At 46.6% G+C, this 16636-nt stretch overlaps 5 protein-coding genes and 1 long non-coding RNA gene across 10 annotated transcripts; 2 read left to right on the top strand and 4 right to left on the bottom strand.

Annotated features, from left to right (window-relative positions):
- The first annotated feature begins 3 nt into the window (after positions 1-3).
- Positions 4-3216, top strand: zbedx (zinc finger BED-type containing X). 2 transcript variants are annotated; one of them, XM_049744189.1, is made up of 2 exons: positions 4-195; positions 1027-3216. In XM_049744189.1, exons 1-2 carry the CDS (start codon positions 4-6, stop codon positions 2737-2739), a joined length of 1905 nt encoding a protein of 634 aa, XP_049600146.1. In that variant the 3' UTR covers positions 2740-3216. The 2 variants fall into 2 exon arrangements, with proteins under 2 accessions (XP_049600146.1, XP_049600147.1); XM_049744190.2 differs by lacking the exon at positions 4-195 and adding an exon at positions 335-455.
- Positions 3217-3404: 188 nt separating this feature from the next.
- On the bottom strand, positions 3405-6143 carry aimp2 (aminoacyl tRNA synthetase complex interacting multifunctional protein 2). Of its 2 annotated transcripts, none has more exons than XM_049744198.1 (4): positions 6008-6143; positions 4986-5204; positions 4112-4346; positions 3405-4004 (listed from the first exon to the last, which is right to left on the bottom strand). In XM_049744198.1, exons 1-4 carry the CDS (start codon positions 6014-6016, stop codon positions 3616-3618), a joined length of 852 nt encoding a protein of 283 aa, XP_049600155.1. In that variant the 5' UTR covers positions 6017-6143; the 3' UTR covers positions 3405-3615. The 2 variants fall into 2 exon arrangements, with proteins under 2 accessions (XP_049600155.1, XP_049600154.1); XM_049744197.1 differs by having other exon boundaries at positions 5894-6143.
- Positions 6144-8083: 1940 nt separating this feature from the next.
- Positions 8084-11410, bottom strand: pvalb8 (parvalbumin 8). Of its 2 annotated transcripts, XM_049744960.1 has the most exons (6): positions 10881-11410; positions 9464-9585; positions 9246-9315; positions 8590-8722; positions 8404-8513; positions 8084-8286 (listed from the first exon to the last, which is right to left on the bottom strand). In XM_049744960.1, the coding sequence occupies exons 3-6, from the start codon at positions 9304-9306 to the stop codon at positions 8261-8263; spliced, it is 330 nt and encodes a 109-aa protein (XP_049600917.1). In that variant the 5' UTR covers positions 9307-9315; positions 9464-9585; positions 10881-11410; the 3' UTR covers positions 8084-8260. The 2 variants fall into 2 exon arrangements, with proteins under 2 accessions (XP_049600917.1, XP_049600918.1); XM_049744961.2 differs by lacking the exon at positions 10881-11410 and having other exon boundaries at positions 9464-9673.
- A 150-nt stretch (positions 11411-11560) lies between these two features.
- On the bottom strand, positions 11561-13464 carry LOC125983586 (parvalbumin beta). 2 transcript variants are annotated; one of them, XM_049744958.2, is made up of 5 exons: positions 13306-13464; positions 12675-12744; positions 12392-12524; positions 12133-12242; positions 11561-12054 (listed from the first exon to the last, which is right to left on the bottom strand). In XM_049744958.2, the coding sequence occupies exons 2-5, from the start codon at positions 12733-12735 to the stop codon at positions 12029-12031; spliced, it is 330 nt and encodes a 109-aa protein (XP_049600915.1). In that variant the 5' UTR covers positions 12736-12744; positions 13306-13464; the 3' UTR covers positions 11561-12028. The 2 variants fall into 2 exon arrangements, with proteins under 2 accessions (XP_049600915.1, XP_049600916.1); XM_049744959.2 differs by having other exon boundaries at positions 12675-12741; positions 13306-13440.
- A 22-nt stretch (positions 13465-13486) lies between these two features.
- On the top strand, positions 13487-16606 carry LOC125983008 (uncharacterized). The gene is made up of 2 exons (XR_007486609.2): positions 13487-14066; positions 16332-16606. It is a non-coding gene; the product is annotated as an uncharacterized lncRNA (long non-coding RNA).
- On the bottom strand, positions 14244-16253 carry LOC125983007 (parvalbumin beta-like). The gene is made up of 5 exons (XM_049743820.1): positions 16152-16253; positions 15668-15738; positions 15083-15215; positions 14690-14799; positions 14244-14495 (listed from the first exon to the last, which is right to left on the bottom strand). Exons 2-5 carry the CDS (start codon positions 15726-15728, stop codon positions 14470-14472), a joined length of 330 nt encoding a protein of 109 aa, XP_049599777.1. The 5' UTR covers positions 15729-15738; positions 16152-16253; the 3' UTR covers positions 14244-14469.
- Positions 16607-16636: the final 30 nt, after the last annotated feature.

A 16636-nucleotide genomic window follows, 5' to 3' on the forward strand; every position in this document is an offset into this window, starting at 1 on the left:
CAAATGGACGCGGAGTTCAATGAAGGCTGCGGCGAGACCAAGTCGGCCATCCATTCTTGGCGTTATCGCCACCATTTCACCTACAAGGCAGATCAAGGAAAAAATATCATCGTGCAATGTAATCTGTGCCTTCCCAGGGTAAACCTGCTGTCCACGTCCAAGACATCCACGTCCAATCTAAAGAAGCACTTGGACGTAAGTTGCGAGTCCCTCATGAACTTTTTGAGCCGTCGCTGTCAGTCGTCGCCAGGTCAATGTTGGAAAATAAACAGTGATTGTTCATTTTAGTCATCACGTCAGTGTTGTTGCACGCTAAGACCGGCGGTGGGCGGTCAGGTTCAACCGGGCCTGGCTGCTCGACTGGCCTGAGCATTAGCACCGACATTAGCAATGACATTTCTAATCTTTGGCTCATGCAATTATGTTAACGCCTTCCATTGCCTGACTTCCTGGACGTGAGTGTTCAGGTTCAATTTTCTTGTCCTTTTACATTGCTGCCTGTAAATGTTGGCATGTAAATGCACATTATTTCTATGGCCTTCACAATCAGAAGTGCTGGCCGAAAACCTTTCAACTAAATTAGCAAGGAGACTGTTTGTCTAACCAATCCGACAATGAAGTCATCGTTTTTCCACATCTGATTAGTTCGCAGTGTTACAGCCAATTAGCGCTCTGCAGTATCGACAGAATTTTCAGTTTCAATGTATCTTATTTTATATCTTGATAACGACATGCATGTCAAGTATTTTTCCTCATAATACATGAAGTGAATACTAATTATGTATTATTTTAACTCAATTTGTTCATAAAACTCTTTAGCTAGAGAAGACGATTGATCGAATGAATGACAACTCGGATTCCCTCAACAGCAAAGAGAGAAATCTTAAACAATCACATTTGCAGCAAACAGAACATGTTTTGATATCGTCAAGCCTACAAACATGTATCAGATCAGCTCTGAAGTGAACCTTGATCGTCTGTAGCAAATACTGTTAATGAGGAGTATTCGAACGTCATATCTTTCAGAGAACACATCTCGGATGCGATGCCAGGCCCGATGCCAAGCGCGGGAGGAAGAAGGAGGACTACAACGGTGAGGAAAGCAGCTACTGTCAACTGAAGAAGATCAAAGCGGAGATCCTCTCCAAATGCACGACGCAAGAAAAGATCGACGACCTCGTCTTCCGATTTATCGTGGAGGACTGTCAGCCCTTTCATGTACTGGAACAGCCCGGCTTCAACAAGCTGATTGCAGGCTTGACCAAGGGTCTCCACCCCATGGACAGGGTGACCCTCTTTGCTAAGGTGGACCACAGTTTTTTGAGGATGCGCGAGGAGCTAACGACCAAGCTGGCCAGTGTGCAGTACGTGTGCACCACGGCCGACGTGTGGAGCGCCGGTGGTGGCAGCTTCTTCGGCGTGACTTGCCACTGGATTGACGGTGACTCGCTGGAGCGCAAGTCAGCGGCTCTGGGTTTCGCCAGGATGCAGAGCCGGCTCACGTACGACTCGGTGGCCGGTAGGATCCGCGACGTGCACGCAGCGTACGGCATCGAGAGCAAAGTCCAGACCACCGTCACAGACAACGCCAGCCCCTTTGTCGCCGTATTCAAAGAGTTTGCCCCGGATGGCACCGATGTCAATGACGACGTCGGCATTCACGAGAACGTGGGTGCCGTGCTGGAGGGCGAGCCGGAACAGGACATGCTCCTGTTCCTGCCCACCATCCAGCGGTGTGCCTCGCACACCTTGGAGCTGATCGTCGCCGAGGACTTCTGGCGGGCTGTGTCGCAGGGACCCATGTGCCAGCTGTATTATAGCACCATGTCCAAGGTCTTCTCCATTTGGAGCAAGTGCCACCACCTGCAGGTGGGCATGGAAGCGGCCGAGGCTATCCGCAAAATGGCCCTGCTGGTCCCGGCCGTCATTCGCTGGAACGTGGAGTACTGCGCGCTGCAGAAGATCGTCTCGCTCACGGAACGGGAGCTGACAGAGCTCTCGGCCCGCCTGGACGTGGCGCGCCTGCAGCCCGAGGAGATGGACTTCCTCCGAGAATACGTGGCCGTCTTCCACCCGCTGGCGTTCGCGCTGGAGCTTTTCCAGGCCGAGCAGAAGTGCTACCTGGGCCTGGTCATCCCCACGGTCCTCAGTCTGAAGAACAAGTTGAACGAGCACAAGGATTCCGCCAAGTACTTTGGCGACGTCATTGTCTCGGTGGCAAGTGGCATCGACACGCGCTTCCGTGAGTTGTTTGCCAGCGACGAGGCCAAGTTGGCCACGGCCACCACGCCCCAGTTCCGCTTATGGTGGCTGCCCGACTCCGAACGGGAGGAGATGTGCTCCCTGCTGGCCGGCGAGGCCTCCCAAGTGGACCCGTGCGACGTGATCGAGGTGGGCGCTACCCGCAACGTCTCCACCATCAAATCCGAGGACGACTTCTTCAGCTACGGCTCGCCCAAGCTGACAGCTCACATCCAGGAGCGCGGCGTCGCCGAGGAGATCCGCAAGTACGTGGAGGGCACGGGCAAGAGCCTGGAGTCCTTGCAGGACTTCCCCAGGGTCAGGCAGCTGTTCCTCAAGTACAACACCACCTTGCCGTCCACGGCGCCCATCCAGAGGCTCTTCAGCCAGAAAGGGAACTTGGCTGCCTCGCACAGAAACTTCCTGACCGACGAATACTTTGAACGCATTCAGCTGCTGCGATACAACATCAACGTGTGCTCCGTGCTCAACAGCTGAGCTCGCCTCGGGCCGCGTTCCAGACCGAGCTGCGTCTCCACGCATGGCACAATTCCTCACGTGGTGTCCGTTGATCTCCTCCAATGTTGTCGCTCTTGGGAGGCCTTTGCGCCGTTTTGGGGGCTGCGGTTCATTATTGTGTCAATAATGAATTTGTCTGGCAATTATTTGTTCTATTAATCAACAAACATAATTTCCATCCCTTTATTTAAAAACGCGACATTTTATTTTCTTCAAATGGAGTTAGTGCCGAAAATGTCCAAACGTAAACGAGGCCTTTTTTAATCATCAGCCCTTCGCTTCATGTGTACGGAACGATTCGATTGACAATCGCCCGAACAGTGACCACGCTGCAATAGAATTATGATTTCACAAGGTCGGTTTCCGGTGCAATGTTGGTCATTCATGTTTTTTCTACAGCTGTTGAATGAGAACATCATGTATGTTTTATAAAATACTGTACTATGAGATGAAAAAGCAGTGTAGTGGGATTTCTATTTCTTTGCTCATTTGATTTTAGAACTAAGACGTTTCAATCATTATTGCTTGAGTCTTTGTGAGAAAACAATGCCCGTTCGCTTGCCTGCCTCTTGTTCATCCCAAAATGATTTTGCTCCATCTCATGTGACTCTTTGAAGACCAACTGCTAAGAACACACGAGCACAGACCTTTTGCCAAGTGTCATTTATTTTGGTAGGCACAAAGTGGGTGAAAGATGTCAGCGCACCGTTGTCCTCACACTCCTTTCGTGCTTCCTCCCTCTTTCAAAACTTCTAAAAAAGCAGCAAGGCAGAAAGCGAGCCCACGTGTGCGGAAATCGCGAGAAGGCGTTTCCCCCACGGTCAGCCCGTCTTCCTCTCACTTTGACCTCAGAGGTCACTGTAGGAGCACCTTGGCGGGGCCAAAGTGGCCCAGGTTCTCGCAGGACTCCAGCCAGCGTTGGACATTGGCGGGGATCGAGGAGGCGGAGCCGGCCGGCAGCAGGCAGCAGTAGCACGCCACATCAGCCAGGGAGACGTCGCGGCCAGCCAGCCAAGGCCCGCGGCCCAGGGCTGTGTTGAGAGCACGCAGAACGGCGGCCCGCTCCTTGGCGCCGCCCTCGGCCAGTTGGAAGAAGGCCGCGTCCACCCAGCTGTCCACCAGGGTAGCCAACGCAGCATCGGACGGGTACCGCGCCAGCAGCTTAAAGAGGAAGCGTGCCGCGTTGGCCTCACCTTCCACGGGGCACATGTTCTGAACGCTGAACTTCATCTGCAGTTTGGGTACTGAGGAGGCAAAAGCCAACTGCTGCTTACTGTCAAATTCAGTTGTCATCCATCACAAGGTGCATGTTTAGCTAAAATAGACCTGAGACGTTCCAACGGCGCCTTACCATCTTTCCATATGAGGGTGAAGCCGAGCTGGAAGAGATGTCGGGCGTAACTGTCGGGATGGCGTGGGCCGAGGCAGGAGAGGAGCTGAGGTGGCACGCTGCTGACCGAAGAGTGGACATGGACGGTAGACAGCACCCGGTAGCGCTGGCACAGCATCTTGTGAAGAACTAGGAGAGTGATGGGTGGCCGCGCCGGGTTAGCGTTGATGACGATGTCGCGGAGAGCACCGAGGTCCTTGGGATACCGGAGGAAGGGACGTCAAGACACGATTTTTGTTTCAACATTCTTCATCAATATAGAGAACATTTTCTAACTCCTCTGCACACTGAAAATATTTCAACATATTTGAACAAGAAAAAATTACAAACATAAAATGTTTAAAGACTATTGTAGTCTTGATGAGTGCTGTGCTGTACCTCCAGATGGCAGTAATGCTAAATATGAGAAGTTCAACAGTTGACCTTTTTTTTTTCACTTACAAAATCATTAGAGGAGCGGAACTCCAGTGGTGGAGTGCGTGTGTCAAATTTTCTTAAGATGCGGAGGTCAAAGACTCAATGTAAATCGAAGCATGTGGAATAGGCGAGCCTTGGCCCCGCGCACCCAAAATGCACTCATTCAATGCTCCGCCAACAGTAGAACTTCCTGTACGTGCAACATTTCACCCAGATAGTGTTTAGATACAGTAGTGGGGTGCCCAGAGTATAGTTGTTGTCCATATCAGCCCCCCTTAAACAAAATTGGTGATTGACCTCCTTTGACTTGTACCACTTTTGGAGTGTGGTTACCTACTAGAACATCTGAACTTTATGCAATGACATCAAACGGCCCTTTAAATGTATAGCACTGACGATAATTCCAATTGCGTCCTACCTTCCCTAGTAGTGTGTCCAGGTCAGCCGCGCCCCGGAAGGCGGCAGAGCTGGAGCTCTGGGACGAGAGGCTGCCGCTGACCGTTAGGTCCATGTCGGCGTCGGGCGTGTTCACCGTTTTGGCCAGGCCCTCCACGGCCGCCTTCAGCTCGTACAATTTGCGCATGATCTCGTCCTGACGAGCCTCCAGGGCTCTGACGGACGGGTCCACCTCGCCATTCTGCGTACAGGAAATAATTCCAGCAAGCTAAATTTGGCAGAGGTAGGGTAAACCCTGGACTGGTCACCATCCAATCTCAGATGTGTAGCAGGGGTCACCAGCCCCAGCTTTAGTTGTCACTCAATAAGCCACGCCCCTTAAAGACAAACGTCCAACACGCCAATTCTACAGTATGCGCAGTGACAACGGTTAATTCCTTTCCATTCTCTTCAATTACGTTTTTATAATTAAAAGCAATGTTTTATGGAAATTATGGACTTTAAATTATTTTCAATACGAATTGAATTGAAATAGGTCACGGGATGAATTAAACCTGTAGATCAAATATTTCAAGATAAATCTGAGTCGAGACGTTACCATTAACATCTTTTTTTTTGTGTGTCTATTTCAGACGGTTGCAACAAAGTGAGAAGTTTCCTTTTAATCATTATTACATGTTATAACAGTATCAAAACCATTTCAAGGTTGCGGCAAGCGTATACTGCGTTTGAGTTGCATCAGCAGCCTGAAAGCTATTTTAGCTCCACCGGGCTAGCTAGCTAGCTCACCAGTTTCCAAAAAGAAATGACACCGCTACTAAGTCGCGGGCTATACGTTTACTACGTACGTATAACACACGAGGCGACGTGTAGGAGAGCAAGGCGAAAGTGGAAATCATCTCGTTGCCAAATAAATGGCTTGTCGTTTACCTGCAGCGCGTGCTCGTGGGTGCAGCTGTTCGCCGGCTGCGCGTGGATATTTGCGAGCTTGTACATGCAGGTGGGCAAATCAACCTTGATGTCCCCCCCGCAGATCGGCTTTACCTGGTACATGCTGGAGGGCGCAAGTGTTTTTCACTCGGCTAAAAAACAAGCAAATAAGCAAATGGAAAAAAAGTGATTCGGGAATGGAAGCAAAGTGAAAGTCAGCAGTCAACAGAAGAGACAGGAAACACCACCTGACGTCAGTCTGCCATCCACAAAACCTTTATTTTATTTTTATTTTTAAATTAAATGATTTCAACTTAGTACGTCTTCAAAAAGGTCCTTTTTTCATATCGGTTTATTTTGATTTACAGTGAGAGAATTTAAAAAATAATAATAAGAAACTACCGGATCTGGTATAGATACGCCAGAGGGCGCACGAGCATTTTGTCTGATTTACTCGAGCAGCCGTTCACGTAAAGATAAAGTCTGATGCTGATGAGCTGATGAATTTCCAGAGGTGGCAAAAGTACCCGCAATTCTGAACTTGAACTCAATAAATTTGAAATATATTCTTTGCTAATATAGTTGGAGGCACATGCGCCAGAACTACTGAGTGCGAAGGTCCTGGACAGATTAGATTGACGTGGCAACGCATGATGGCAAAATCTGATTGGGTAAAATTAATCCTTTATTGCATTCTTATACTCCAAGCAGTTCAGCTGAGAGAAATGCAACCAAATGAATACAGTAGACAATTGGGAATGAATACTCTAATTTCAAAGAACAAATATTAAACTATAAGTTGCAAAAAGCAGTTTCAGAATCAAAAAGCAAGTCTGCGCCAGCCAAGCCTTTCAATCACGAGTGGTCTTTTGACCCGATCGGACACGGCAACACAATCCCGCAGCAGGAAGCAACTCAAGAGGTCTGGACTTGGCCGAATCGTCTACATTGACGTGTCCCCCCGCGGTGGGCTCCTGTCACCGCTTTACACCTGAGCCACATCCGCTCTCCGCCACATAATGCTTGCACATGAAACCTGACGATTGCTGAAACCCGACAGTGACGGGCCGGAGCTTTAAATGATGCACGAAGAAGGGATACAGACTTTTTGAAGGCCGCTGGCCAGGTCACACGATTGAGGCGACGATAGCCTTGTAAAGTCGCCGATGTCATGCGCCATGTGATGTCATGTCGATTCTGGTAAATGTGTATTTGTTTTGCCGTCGCAAAAACGAGCATGTGCGATTATTGATGAATAAAACACAAGACTGGTTGAACTGGTACTGGTACGTATGCCACCGGAGCCCGAAGCTCGTCAAACTCTTACAACAATCGTAAATGTTTAGTGTGGGCAGACAAGGAGAAACACTTGTAAATACAGTCAACTCCTGTTGATAGTGGCCAAGAGCAGATGGAATTGTTGAAAATAAATATTGATGAAAGAACAGTGCAATAAGTAGATAACTACCTGAACTATTCATTTGTTTGATTACGTAACTGTTAAATTTATTTGCGGAATGAGGTCAATAGTTTTGCGTCACTCGATACAAAATTGTTTGATGTACATGTTACAAGAACACCGTAATTTTGATTGTTTGGTTGCGCCGGAAAGACTAAAAGAGTCACAGAAAGGCAAGACGAGGGGGATATGCTAGTCATGATGTTGATGTTGTTGCTTATTGTCCAAGTTGGGCAAGCGCGCTTTGTTTGATCTGACTTGAAGATGGGACACACATTAAACTTTTAAGTGGCCTCAATGAGTAAGATGAGCCCCACACACCTTTCTTGATAAGACTTTTTTTTCAAAGACAATGCAATGAGAGAATGAATAATTGACAACCTTGGCAGATAATCAGGCCTCCCCTCATGCGTCCTATTCGGACCTTCTCACTCTGATACGCACGCAATCCTTGAGGGGAGCTGTCTCTCCCACCTGGGGTTCCTCCAGATCCCGCTTTGAGGTGTTTGTTTGTCGCGTGTTTACGTCGCCGCCGCTGCTTTCGTGGCCTTGCACGTGCGCCGCAGGTTGGATGGGGTTTCTTTGACAAAGCTGAGCTCTGGCGACATTTGATCTTGCCAAAGCAGGACTCCCACTCTGACCAAGGTCACCTCCTCTGCTCATGCTTACAGTATGAGCTCATGAATTTTACAAAACAAAATGCACACTGGGATAAATAAGAATAAGCCAACTTATGTGTTTTTCACATGTTTATTTTTATGGGCGTATGAGATGACCTTGACATTTATTTGGGCATTATTTATATCATGACGGCAAAAGCGAAGGAAAAAAACGATGATGGTGCTAAATGAAGGAAATTCTTGACGCCGTGTAAAATGAAGGATAGCTGAGAAAAGGGCTCCTCGTGTTTAGGACAGGACCATCGCTTGGAACTCTGTGGAGAAAAACAAAATAGTTGTCAGGATTCTGTCGGGATTCTTATTGACAATAGAAAGCCAACGAGATCTTCCATTGTTCTGGAAAGAATTCTGAAAAATGGACACTCTGGTACCATCGACTCCAATACGGCCGTCGTTGTCGTCATCGGCGGCGCTCAGGAAAGACTTGGTCTCCTTCTCCGTCAAGACCCGGGCGGCGGGAGAAAACCTCTGGAGGAAAAACCTGCAAAGAGCACAAGTCCAGAAAAGCAAATGGCAGCCGGACGGGCTGAATTTCGCTAGCCGTCGGCCGCACACACTTGAGCTCCTCTTCCTCGATGTAGCCGCTCCCGTCATTGTCCAGGATGCCGAAGACCTTCTTCACATCTTGGGGGCTCTTCTTGGCCAGGCCGCACACCTGAAAGAACTTCTTTGGGCAGAAGGACTCTGGCGCTAAGCAGATCAACGACAGAGCGGGACGCGTTAGCGACATCATCTGCGGAGTCTGCATCGTTTTGTCATTTGGGATCTTTGGCGTCATCTTGGTACCAAGTCAATCAAGGAGCATTGTGGGAGTCCTGGACCAACATCTAATAGGAAATCCCCAATCCTTTAGTTTTTAGACGATCCCTGCTGCCAATGAGCATGTTTTTATGACGGGAACCCCCAACACGTTCGTGCACAGTGCTGCTTCATATGGTCGAGCGAGCTGATCAGCTAACAGCGTGCCTTGTGTGTTTGCCTTCCTCCAGGATATGTACTCTGACTGCCTTCTTCCATCCTGTCAAATTTACATGATGTGTGCAACAGCAAAAATGGGAAATGTACATTTTGACACGCCAGGAGGAGAAACATGCTTTAAGATTTTCCTCTCTTTTTCCTTTTGGAATCAGGCCTGATGACCGTCCCAAAGAAAGCGACACAAACAGCGAGTGACACAGATGCACGCAAATGACAAAGAAGTGCAAGACAATACCTTGACAGTCCTTGATCGCACTGGCGATGGCGTCGGCAGAAAGGATCGATGACAGCGACATGTTCTTTACCTACGGGTGCACGCAAACGTCCAACGGTTATGGGATTTTGCCGAAGGCCGGGACAAAAACTCCGACAGCTTTGGAGAATTTCCTCATGGATGACAATCAAATCAAGAAGCTCTTCTTGCCTTTCATGTGTGATGCAAGATAAACTCACCTGGTGAGGAGTCGGGCGGGCCGGTTGTCAATGCAGCAGCAGCAGCAGCAGCAGCAGAGCAGCAGGGCGAGGAGGTTGGGCCGAGTGGTGGCTGCCGTCCGCCCAGGTGGCTTATATAGGCCCTGCAGCACCGACAATGGGCTTCACTTGAGTTACCTGTCCGGGGATCAAATTCAAACTGGCCGCCCCGATCCAGTTTCCCAGCTACCTAATTAACCTTTACTATTTATAAACGCCCACGGCCAAAGAGCTGGGACCCGTGGAACGCCCTTGTCAAAAGCAAATTCACTTCCAAAGGATCCTCCACTACCGCTGCGACACTCCCAACCTTCTTGCTTGTACACAACGTGAGAAATGAGCTTTTTTGGCATTCTTTTATCTCACCCCCACCTATCACTTCATGGATGTATCCTTTTACCGAACGCATTACAAGAATGAATTAAACACAGAATGACCATGCTAAGTGTAACTGTGCTTCAAAATTCACTTTGATTGGCAGGTGCTTCAAACTCAACTAAATTATCCATATAACAAAAACAAGAGCTTGTTTCACTTATGTATTCATTTCTGTGAACCCGACTGACAGTCAATAATGCAACTTCAGCATTTACCAAGTAGGTGTAGGAGAGCTCTCGTAGATTTAAGTCAACACATCCCTGTTTGTATATAATGAGAAAGAGATACAGTTACAGTTTATTGTGGCGTTGCAGAAAGAATTTAAAGATGCTTGACTACTTGACTCTTTTGCACGGACGCCCGTCATGCTGATAGCGGCTGGCCAGTAGCCGGGGACATCAGCAACCTGAGCTGTCATTACATTGCACTAAATGTTAATTAAAGGCCTGTGAGCCTCAAAAAGCATTTTTGCTGTTTTTGGGGGGGGGGGGGGGGGGGGCCTTATTGGAGGATTGTCACCATCTAACTTCATTCTAATTGGAAAACATAAGGGGAAGTGTATTTCTAAAAATAAGCACACAGTGTTAGGGTTTACAGATTATCTTGATCGTATGATTATGTTGGAATGTAGACTAGAATTATTAACTTTGTTTAAACCTTTTACCTTTCCTTGACTCTGAAAAGTTTAACCATTCAGTTGTTGAAACTTTTCAAATGGTGTGGAAACATTCTTGCTTAGTTAGTCATCTAAAATGCTCCGTTTGTTTCTGTTTCCACGACCTTGTAAAACAATGAGCTGGGACCCTCTGCACTGATTAACCAGTTGCTGAGGTGACCACCAAACATGTCCAATGTCACCCCCACCCTGCCTTCTCTCAATAAATACTCTTTCTCAATAAATACTTTTTTTTTTTTTTTATGATAAAATACTCTCTTGCAAGAATCTAAAGACCTCATTCGATCATCGCTGTATGCACAGCAGCGAATAACTCTCCACTTGCAAGTGTTTAAAAGGGCATACCGCTCTAACACACAGTCTTCATTCTTGTGGCTGCCAGAAAAGGGCCGGACAGCGGGCTGGACAGCAGGTCGGACATCGGATAGACAGCGGGACTCAAGCTACCACAACGCAGTCGTTGCATGATGTCATGTGCCAAGGCGATACCTTTGCACACTATTCTGTTACTGATGATCATTTATTCATTTTCGTTCACTAATGTCCCCCCATGACCCCCTGCTTCCTGGCTTTTGGGACTGTCAGCTCGCTATTTTCTGCTAATATGTCAAGACTTAAAACCAGGCTCAGTCATCAATTAATCACTACTAATAATACAAACGTTGAGTGTTAATGGTTTGTGCATAATGCCTTTAGAAATTGAGCTTGTATCCCAATCGATATTTCATTTTAAGAATTGTTTTCATGCACAATGTGCATAATGTTTGTATATTACAACTTTGTCAATCCTAAAAAAAATATATATAAATTGCCCTAATTTGTTTATTTAGTTATTATCATAAAGAGGTTCATGTAAAAAAAAAAAGACTAAATGCCGGCCAGAATGCCCGGTTTCGAGCACATCCCTTTCAATTCACCATGGATGGCGCCATCTAGTGGCTAAGTGTAAAGTCGTCTGCGTTGACGTAAAGGACACAGCGCAACATTGTTCTCCTGTCACGTGATGAAATGGCACTTAACATACATCGGTTTTCCTGTCCACAAGTTTATTCGGTGCTTTATTTTCAGTCACATTGTCACATACTTGAAAAGACACTTGATGAACCTCCGATAAGACCGAGCGACCGCAGCAAAAGAACATTTCTTCTTTCCTACCGTCGATTCCTGGAAAGTGCATAGACTTGACACGATGCAAACTTCATATTTAAGACATGAACACAGCCGAACGATAATCACGATAATCATCATCTTTGTTGGACAGAGTGTGTGTGTGCGTGTGCTTGTGTGCGTGTGTGTTTGCATGAATGTGTGTGTGTGTGTGTGTGTGTGTGTGTGTGTGTGTGTGTGTGTGTGTGTGTGTGTGTGTGTGTGTGTTTGTGTTGCGTAGGAGGAAACGTCTCTTAAGCAGATGTATAAAAATGATTTTTCAGATGAAAGGGGGGAGGTGGGCATTGTTGTTCCATGAGAGCGGGTGCTGTTGGTCATGTGACTCTTTACGCGTGAACCAAGGTGGTGAACTCTGCGGGGTGGGGCACAAGGCAGAGTCAGCATCATTTGCTTTGATTGTGCACACACTTTTTACCGGTGGTGCTCGTACCATCAACGCCAATCTTGCCGTCGGCGTCGGTGTCACCGGCTTTGAGGAAGGCCTTGGTCTCGGCGTCGTTCAGGGAGCGCGCACCCTGCTTGAAGTTCGTCAGGAACAGCCTGCCAAGGATCTTATTGTTGAGTATTTTATCATACATTATTGGTTGCAAATGAGGATTTGAAATACATTATTTCAGCCTTTGGTGAGTCAAGTAAACAGCAGAAGAGAGCAATAAAATGAAATGTGTATTTTGTGGCCCTTCTCTTACTTGAGCTCTTCCTCCTCAATGTAACCACTCTTGTCCTGGTCAATGATGTTAAAAGCCTCCTTCAAGTCGGCCACGGACTTGCTGGCCAGGCCGCATGCATGGAAGAACTTCTTGTGCTCAAACGTTCCGGCGTCTGAATTTTCAAGCGGGGATGTCACCATTAAGAAAATTAAAAACCCTCAGTGTGCAAGCAGTGTGTTTGTGTGTGTGTGTGTGTGTGTGTGTGTGTGTGTGGGGGGGGGGGGGGGGGGTGTATGTGTGCAAAGATGAATTTGCTAGCCACCTTTGCATCCATCCAGGGCTGCAGTGATCGCAGCATCATTCAGCATTTTGTGCAGGGCCATTGTGATCTGCTGTTTTCACAGAGAAAATGTGTCAACAGGAACATGTATAGCAAATTAGACATAGTTAAGTCATCAGTGTTCCACTTTAAGCAAATTGACATGGATGTTCTGTTAAACAAAAGCATATCGGACACTTTATATAACCATAGCAGTGAATAAATGAAGAAAATAAACAGTTACGTGGAATGTCCAAGGGTTAATAGTCTGAATAGTCGGATTGATTCGAGTCAGATCCCCAACAGCAGACTACTGCATCAATGTACTCAGCCCGCCATGCAATTTTCCAGTAGGAGTGATATAAAAGAAACAGATCGCGGGACTTCTTAAAAAGCCAAATTAGAATTCTCCAATTCTATCCATGCAGTCATTTAAAAAAAAAATCTATTTTCGTCAATTGGATACAGTTGTGAATGACAGGTCCCATGTGAGTTTGTAATTCAATAGGTTTCAAGAGCCACATGTCTTCTTCAAGCAGCTGCTGCCTCTCCCAAACGTCATCTTATGCTATCAAAAAGTTTATATATTTCTCCTTTTTATGTCCTTTGATATATAACGTTGAATGGAACTCACCTCTGAGGGGGCTCGCTGTTTGGACGCTACGGATGATGCGGGACAGGTCGGGAAGTCGACTGCAGTGCTCGCCCCCGTGTCACCGCTGACCTTTTATAGGTTCACCCCATCGAAATCTGAGGCACTGGATAATTGACACCGCTCAAATGGGGGAGGGGGGGGTGTAGAAGAGGTGGGGGGCGAACATTTTGTGCCATAGCCAGGGAGCGCTCTATTTTTAAAGTTTCACAAACGAAGACGCTTAAAAAGGTGCGTTTGAAGACGTCTGTGCTCTCCCCCCCGCCCCCACCCCCCTTGCTAAGAATAGTGCGACCAGCGGGGGGACAAATTGCAAGTGGCGCTGGGTGCCAGTACAGATTTCAATTTGAATGAAAGTCCAGCGATAAATTGGAAATGGCAACAACTCGAAAGATTTGAGCCGAATGTCAACTGGACTGTTTTTTGCACCACAGCTAAAATAAACGGAAAGTCAGACCGGACTTGACATTGCAGATGATTTTTCGCATCTAGGTGGCACTACAATCCCATGATGTTGGGGGTCAGCAGTCACCTTTCACGCTACCAAGCCACGAAGAGAGTCTCAATTGGAGAGCGTCTCGGCTGTCCAAGATTGTTTTTGTGCAAGGTTGCAACCCTGCAATCACACGATTGGAGTCAAACCATTCGAATTGGAAAGGTCCCCAGCGAGCCCCAGCAGAAATCTTCGTATGCCATTGCAACTGTGTCTAGAATGTGTGCCGGCACAAAGCAATTAAGTGCAGGTAGGTCACTTGTGCGATTAAGCTCTCGTATTCAAAAAGCCTGGCAGGCGCGGTTGCCGTTCCCCCCACCCCCCAAATTCCCGAGCCCCTTGCGGTGACATCATCACTGTCTGCGTGTGTGCGTGCGTGTGAGCGTGGATTGTCAGACGATGCGCAAACAAGCGGGCTGCAAGAGAGTTGAATTTTACACCAAAGGAGTTTTTATTCCCGTTTTTTTTTCACTCCGCCTCAAAAGTACAGATGAGTTTCAACTTGCACAAGTTTCCGAACATTCACGCATAGCGGTGAAAGTTGTTGAGAAATAGTCCGCAGGCAACTTATAAATAAGCTATAAAAAATATTCTTTCAGCTGATGATTACCGGATCCGGCGAAGACATCAAGACGATCTTGGTCAGGGGGAATTTAGGCCTTGACGAGGACTGTAAATTCTATAGGAGGAGAAAGCAAATGATGGTTTGTTTTTGGCTCTTGAATTTTGGACGATAAATGACATCACTTTTTGATATTGTTGATATTTTTTTAGATTTCCAAATGACATGAATGTTAATGCTGATTCCAATTTTTATTATTCTTTATTTGGCCTCGACCTTTGACCTTTGTTAAGCATCAAAAGACGTCTCACCCTCAATTCCGATCTTGCCATCCCCATCGGTGTCACCGGCGGCGAGGAAGACTTTGGTCTCCTTGTCGGTGAGCTCCCTGGCAGAGGCTGAGAAGTTCTGCAGGAACAGCCTACAAAGTGGAAAAACACGATGAGTCAGCATTATTCAGGAACAAAAATGTGTTCACTTTTAATGCAAAAAAACTAAATGATTCGAAACGTCATTTATAAAATGACACATACAAATTTAAATGCCTTTGTATGCTTGTTGCATCCATTTGCATTTATTTCAAATTTGTAAAAAGGTTGCTAAAGCTGGACTGCTTTGTTGTGTTGTTTTCTGCTAGTGTGACCTAAGGCAAGTTCGCTATTGGGCGACTGAAATGTACGTTTTGCTTGAGTTGGACGCCATACTTGAGCTCATCCTCCTCAATGAAGCCGCTGTTGTCCTGGTCGATGATACTGAAGGCTTTCTTCACATCGGCGGCAGACTTGCTGGCCAGACCGCACGCCGCGAAGAAAGCTTTGAAGTCAAACGTGTTGGCACCTGCAAAGCAAACATTCAAATATGATCGAAATATGTACAATACAAGCAAAGTAGATAAAAAAGATTAGATAAGAGGAACTAGAATCATTTGTTAAACTATCGAGGTAAACTCGCCATCTAGATAACTTAACTAGCTTAACCAGCTAGCTTAGTGATGGATAGCTGTAGGCTGAACAGTAAGTAGTAATCTGAAGAAATGATCTATTTTCCACAAATTTGTGATTCTCTTCGTCACAACTATCCAACAATCTTGGCTCAGTCCTGCTCCCAAAATCACTCTCTGAATTAATTTTTTAAATCCAACCTTTAGTGAATCATGGCAATGTGCTTTTATATAGGCTGTGTTGCTACATTTCACCTTGTTGCTAATTCTATGCTTCCAAACTCGCTTTGTTGCAATCATTAAATGAAATGACAAGATGGACATGTTTGAGGCGCTAAATTTCGGGTACCTGCACAGCCATCCAGAGCTGCTTTCACGTCGGCATCATTGAGAACACCAGCAAAGGCCATTTTTGCTTAGCTACAAAGGGAGAAACAACGACCATCAGAAATATATTTTTTAAAAATGGCCATATTTGGTAAGATTGAAAATATCAGTGTGGCTTCAAGTTGACAGATTGCTAATGAGCATGACTGAGTTTGAGCCAAACATGTTTACGCTGCTATGTTGGCAAGTCTTCCCGATAAGATCGACGACAAACATGTTGTCACTGCCCCCCCAACCCCAAAATAGTGGCACATAGCATTGGATGACACATCCCTTTGCACAAATGTTCATCATCCACAAGTCCTGCAGAGTCCTCTGATCTGGTGGCACCGTCGCCTCCTCATTATCGTCATTATAGTCCAGGCCGGGGCGTAACAAATCTCAAGATTGTGTGCAGAATCCTCAGTTTTGGGGTGCTGTGGAGGGGTGGGGGGGTGCACACTCACCTTTGCGCTGCGTTGAGGCGAGTGAAAAGACCAAGGTGGATTCTGAGCGAATGTCCCAAGGGCGCCAAGCTCGCCTCTTATATATTCTCCAGCAACACCATTTACAGAGCTTTGGGCTCTGCATGGTATCGGATGCCAAGATGCAAAAAAAATGTGTCAACTAGTCCCATCTATTTTTAGGGCTACAAATGAGGGATGCTTCCATGTGTGCGTCAGCCAGCCGAGAGGGCCCGAGAAAGAGTTTCATCACCTCATCATAGCAGGGATCCTCCTCCTCCTTCATCAGTTAACCGGAACACATAATTCTCTTACTCATATTGTTTTTTTTTTTGTTTTTTTTTTTTGCAAGTGTATGAGAATGCTCAGAGCAAGAGTAAATAATTCACTTTTGGTCGAATTATTGCAGCTGCCATTATAGTCAAATTAAAATATAATAAATGTCTTGGATTTATGAAGTCTGTTTAGCCTTCTTTATTTTTTCTTCA

This window comes from Syngnathus scovelli, chromosome 16 (assembly GCF_024217435.2).
Source record: "Syngnathus scovelli strain Florida chromosome 16, RoL_Ssco_1.2, whole genome shotgun sequence".
In the NCBI taxonomy this organism is placed as follows: domain Eukaryota; kingdom Metazoa; phylum Chordata; class Actinopteri; order Syngnathiformes; family Syngnathidae; genus Syngnathus; species Syngnathus scovelli.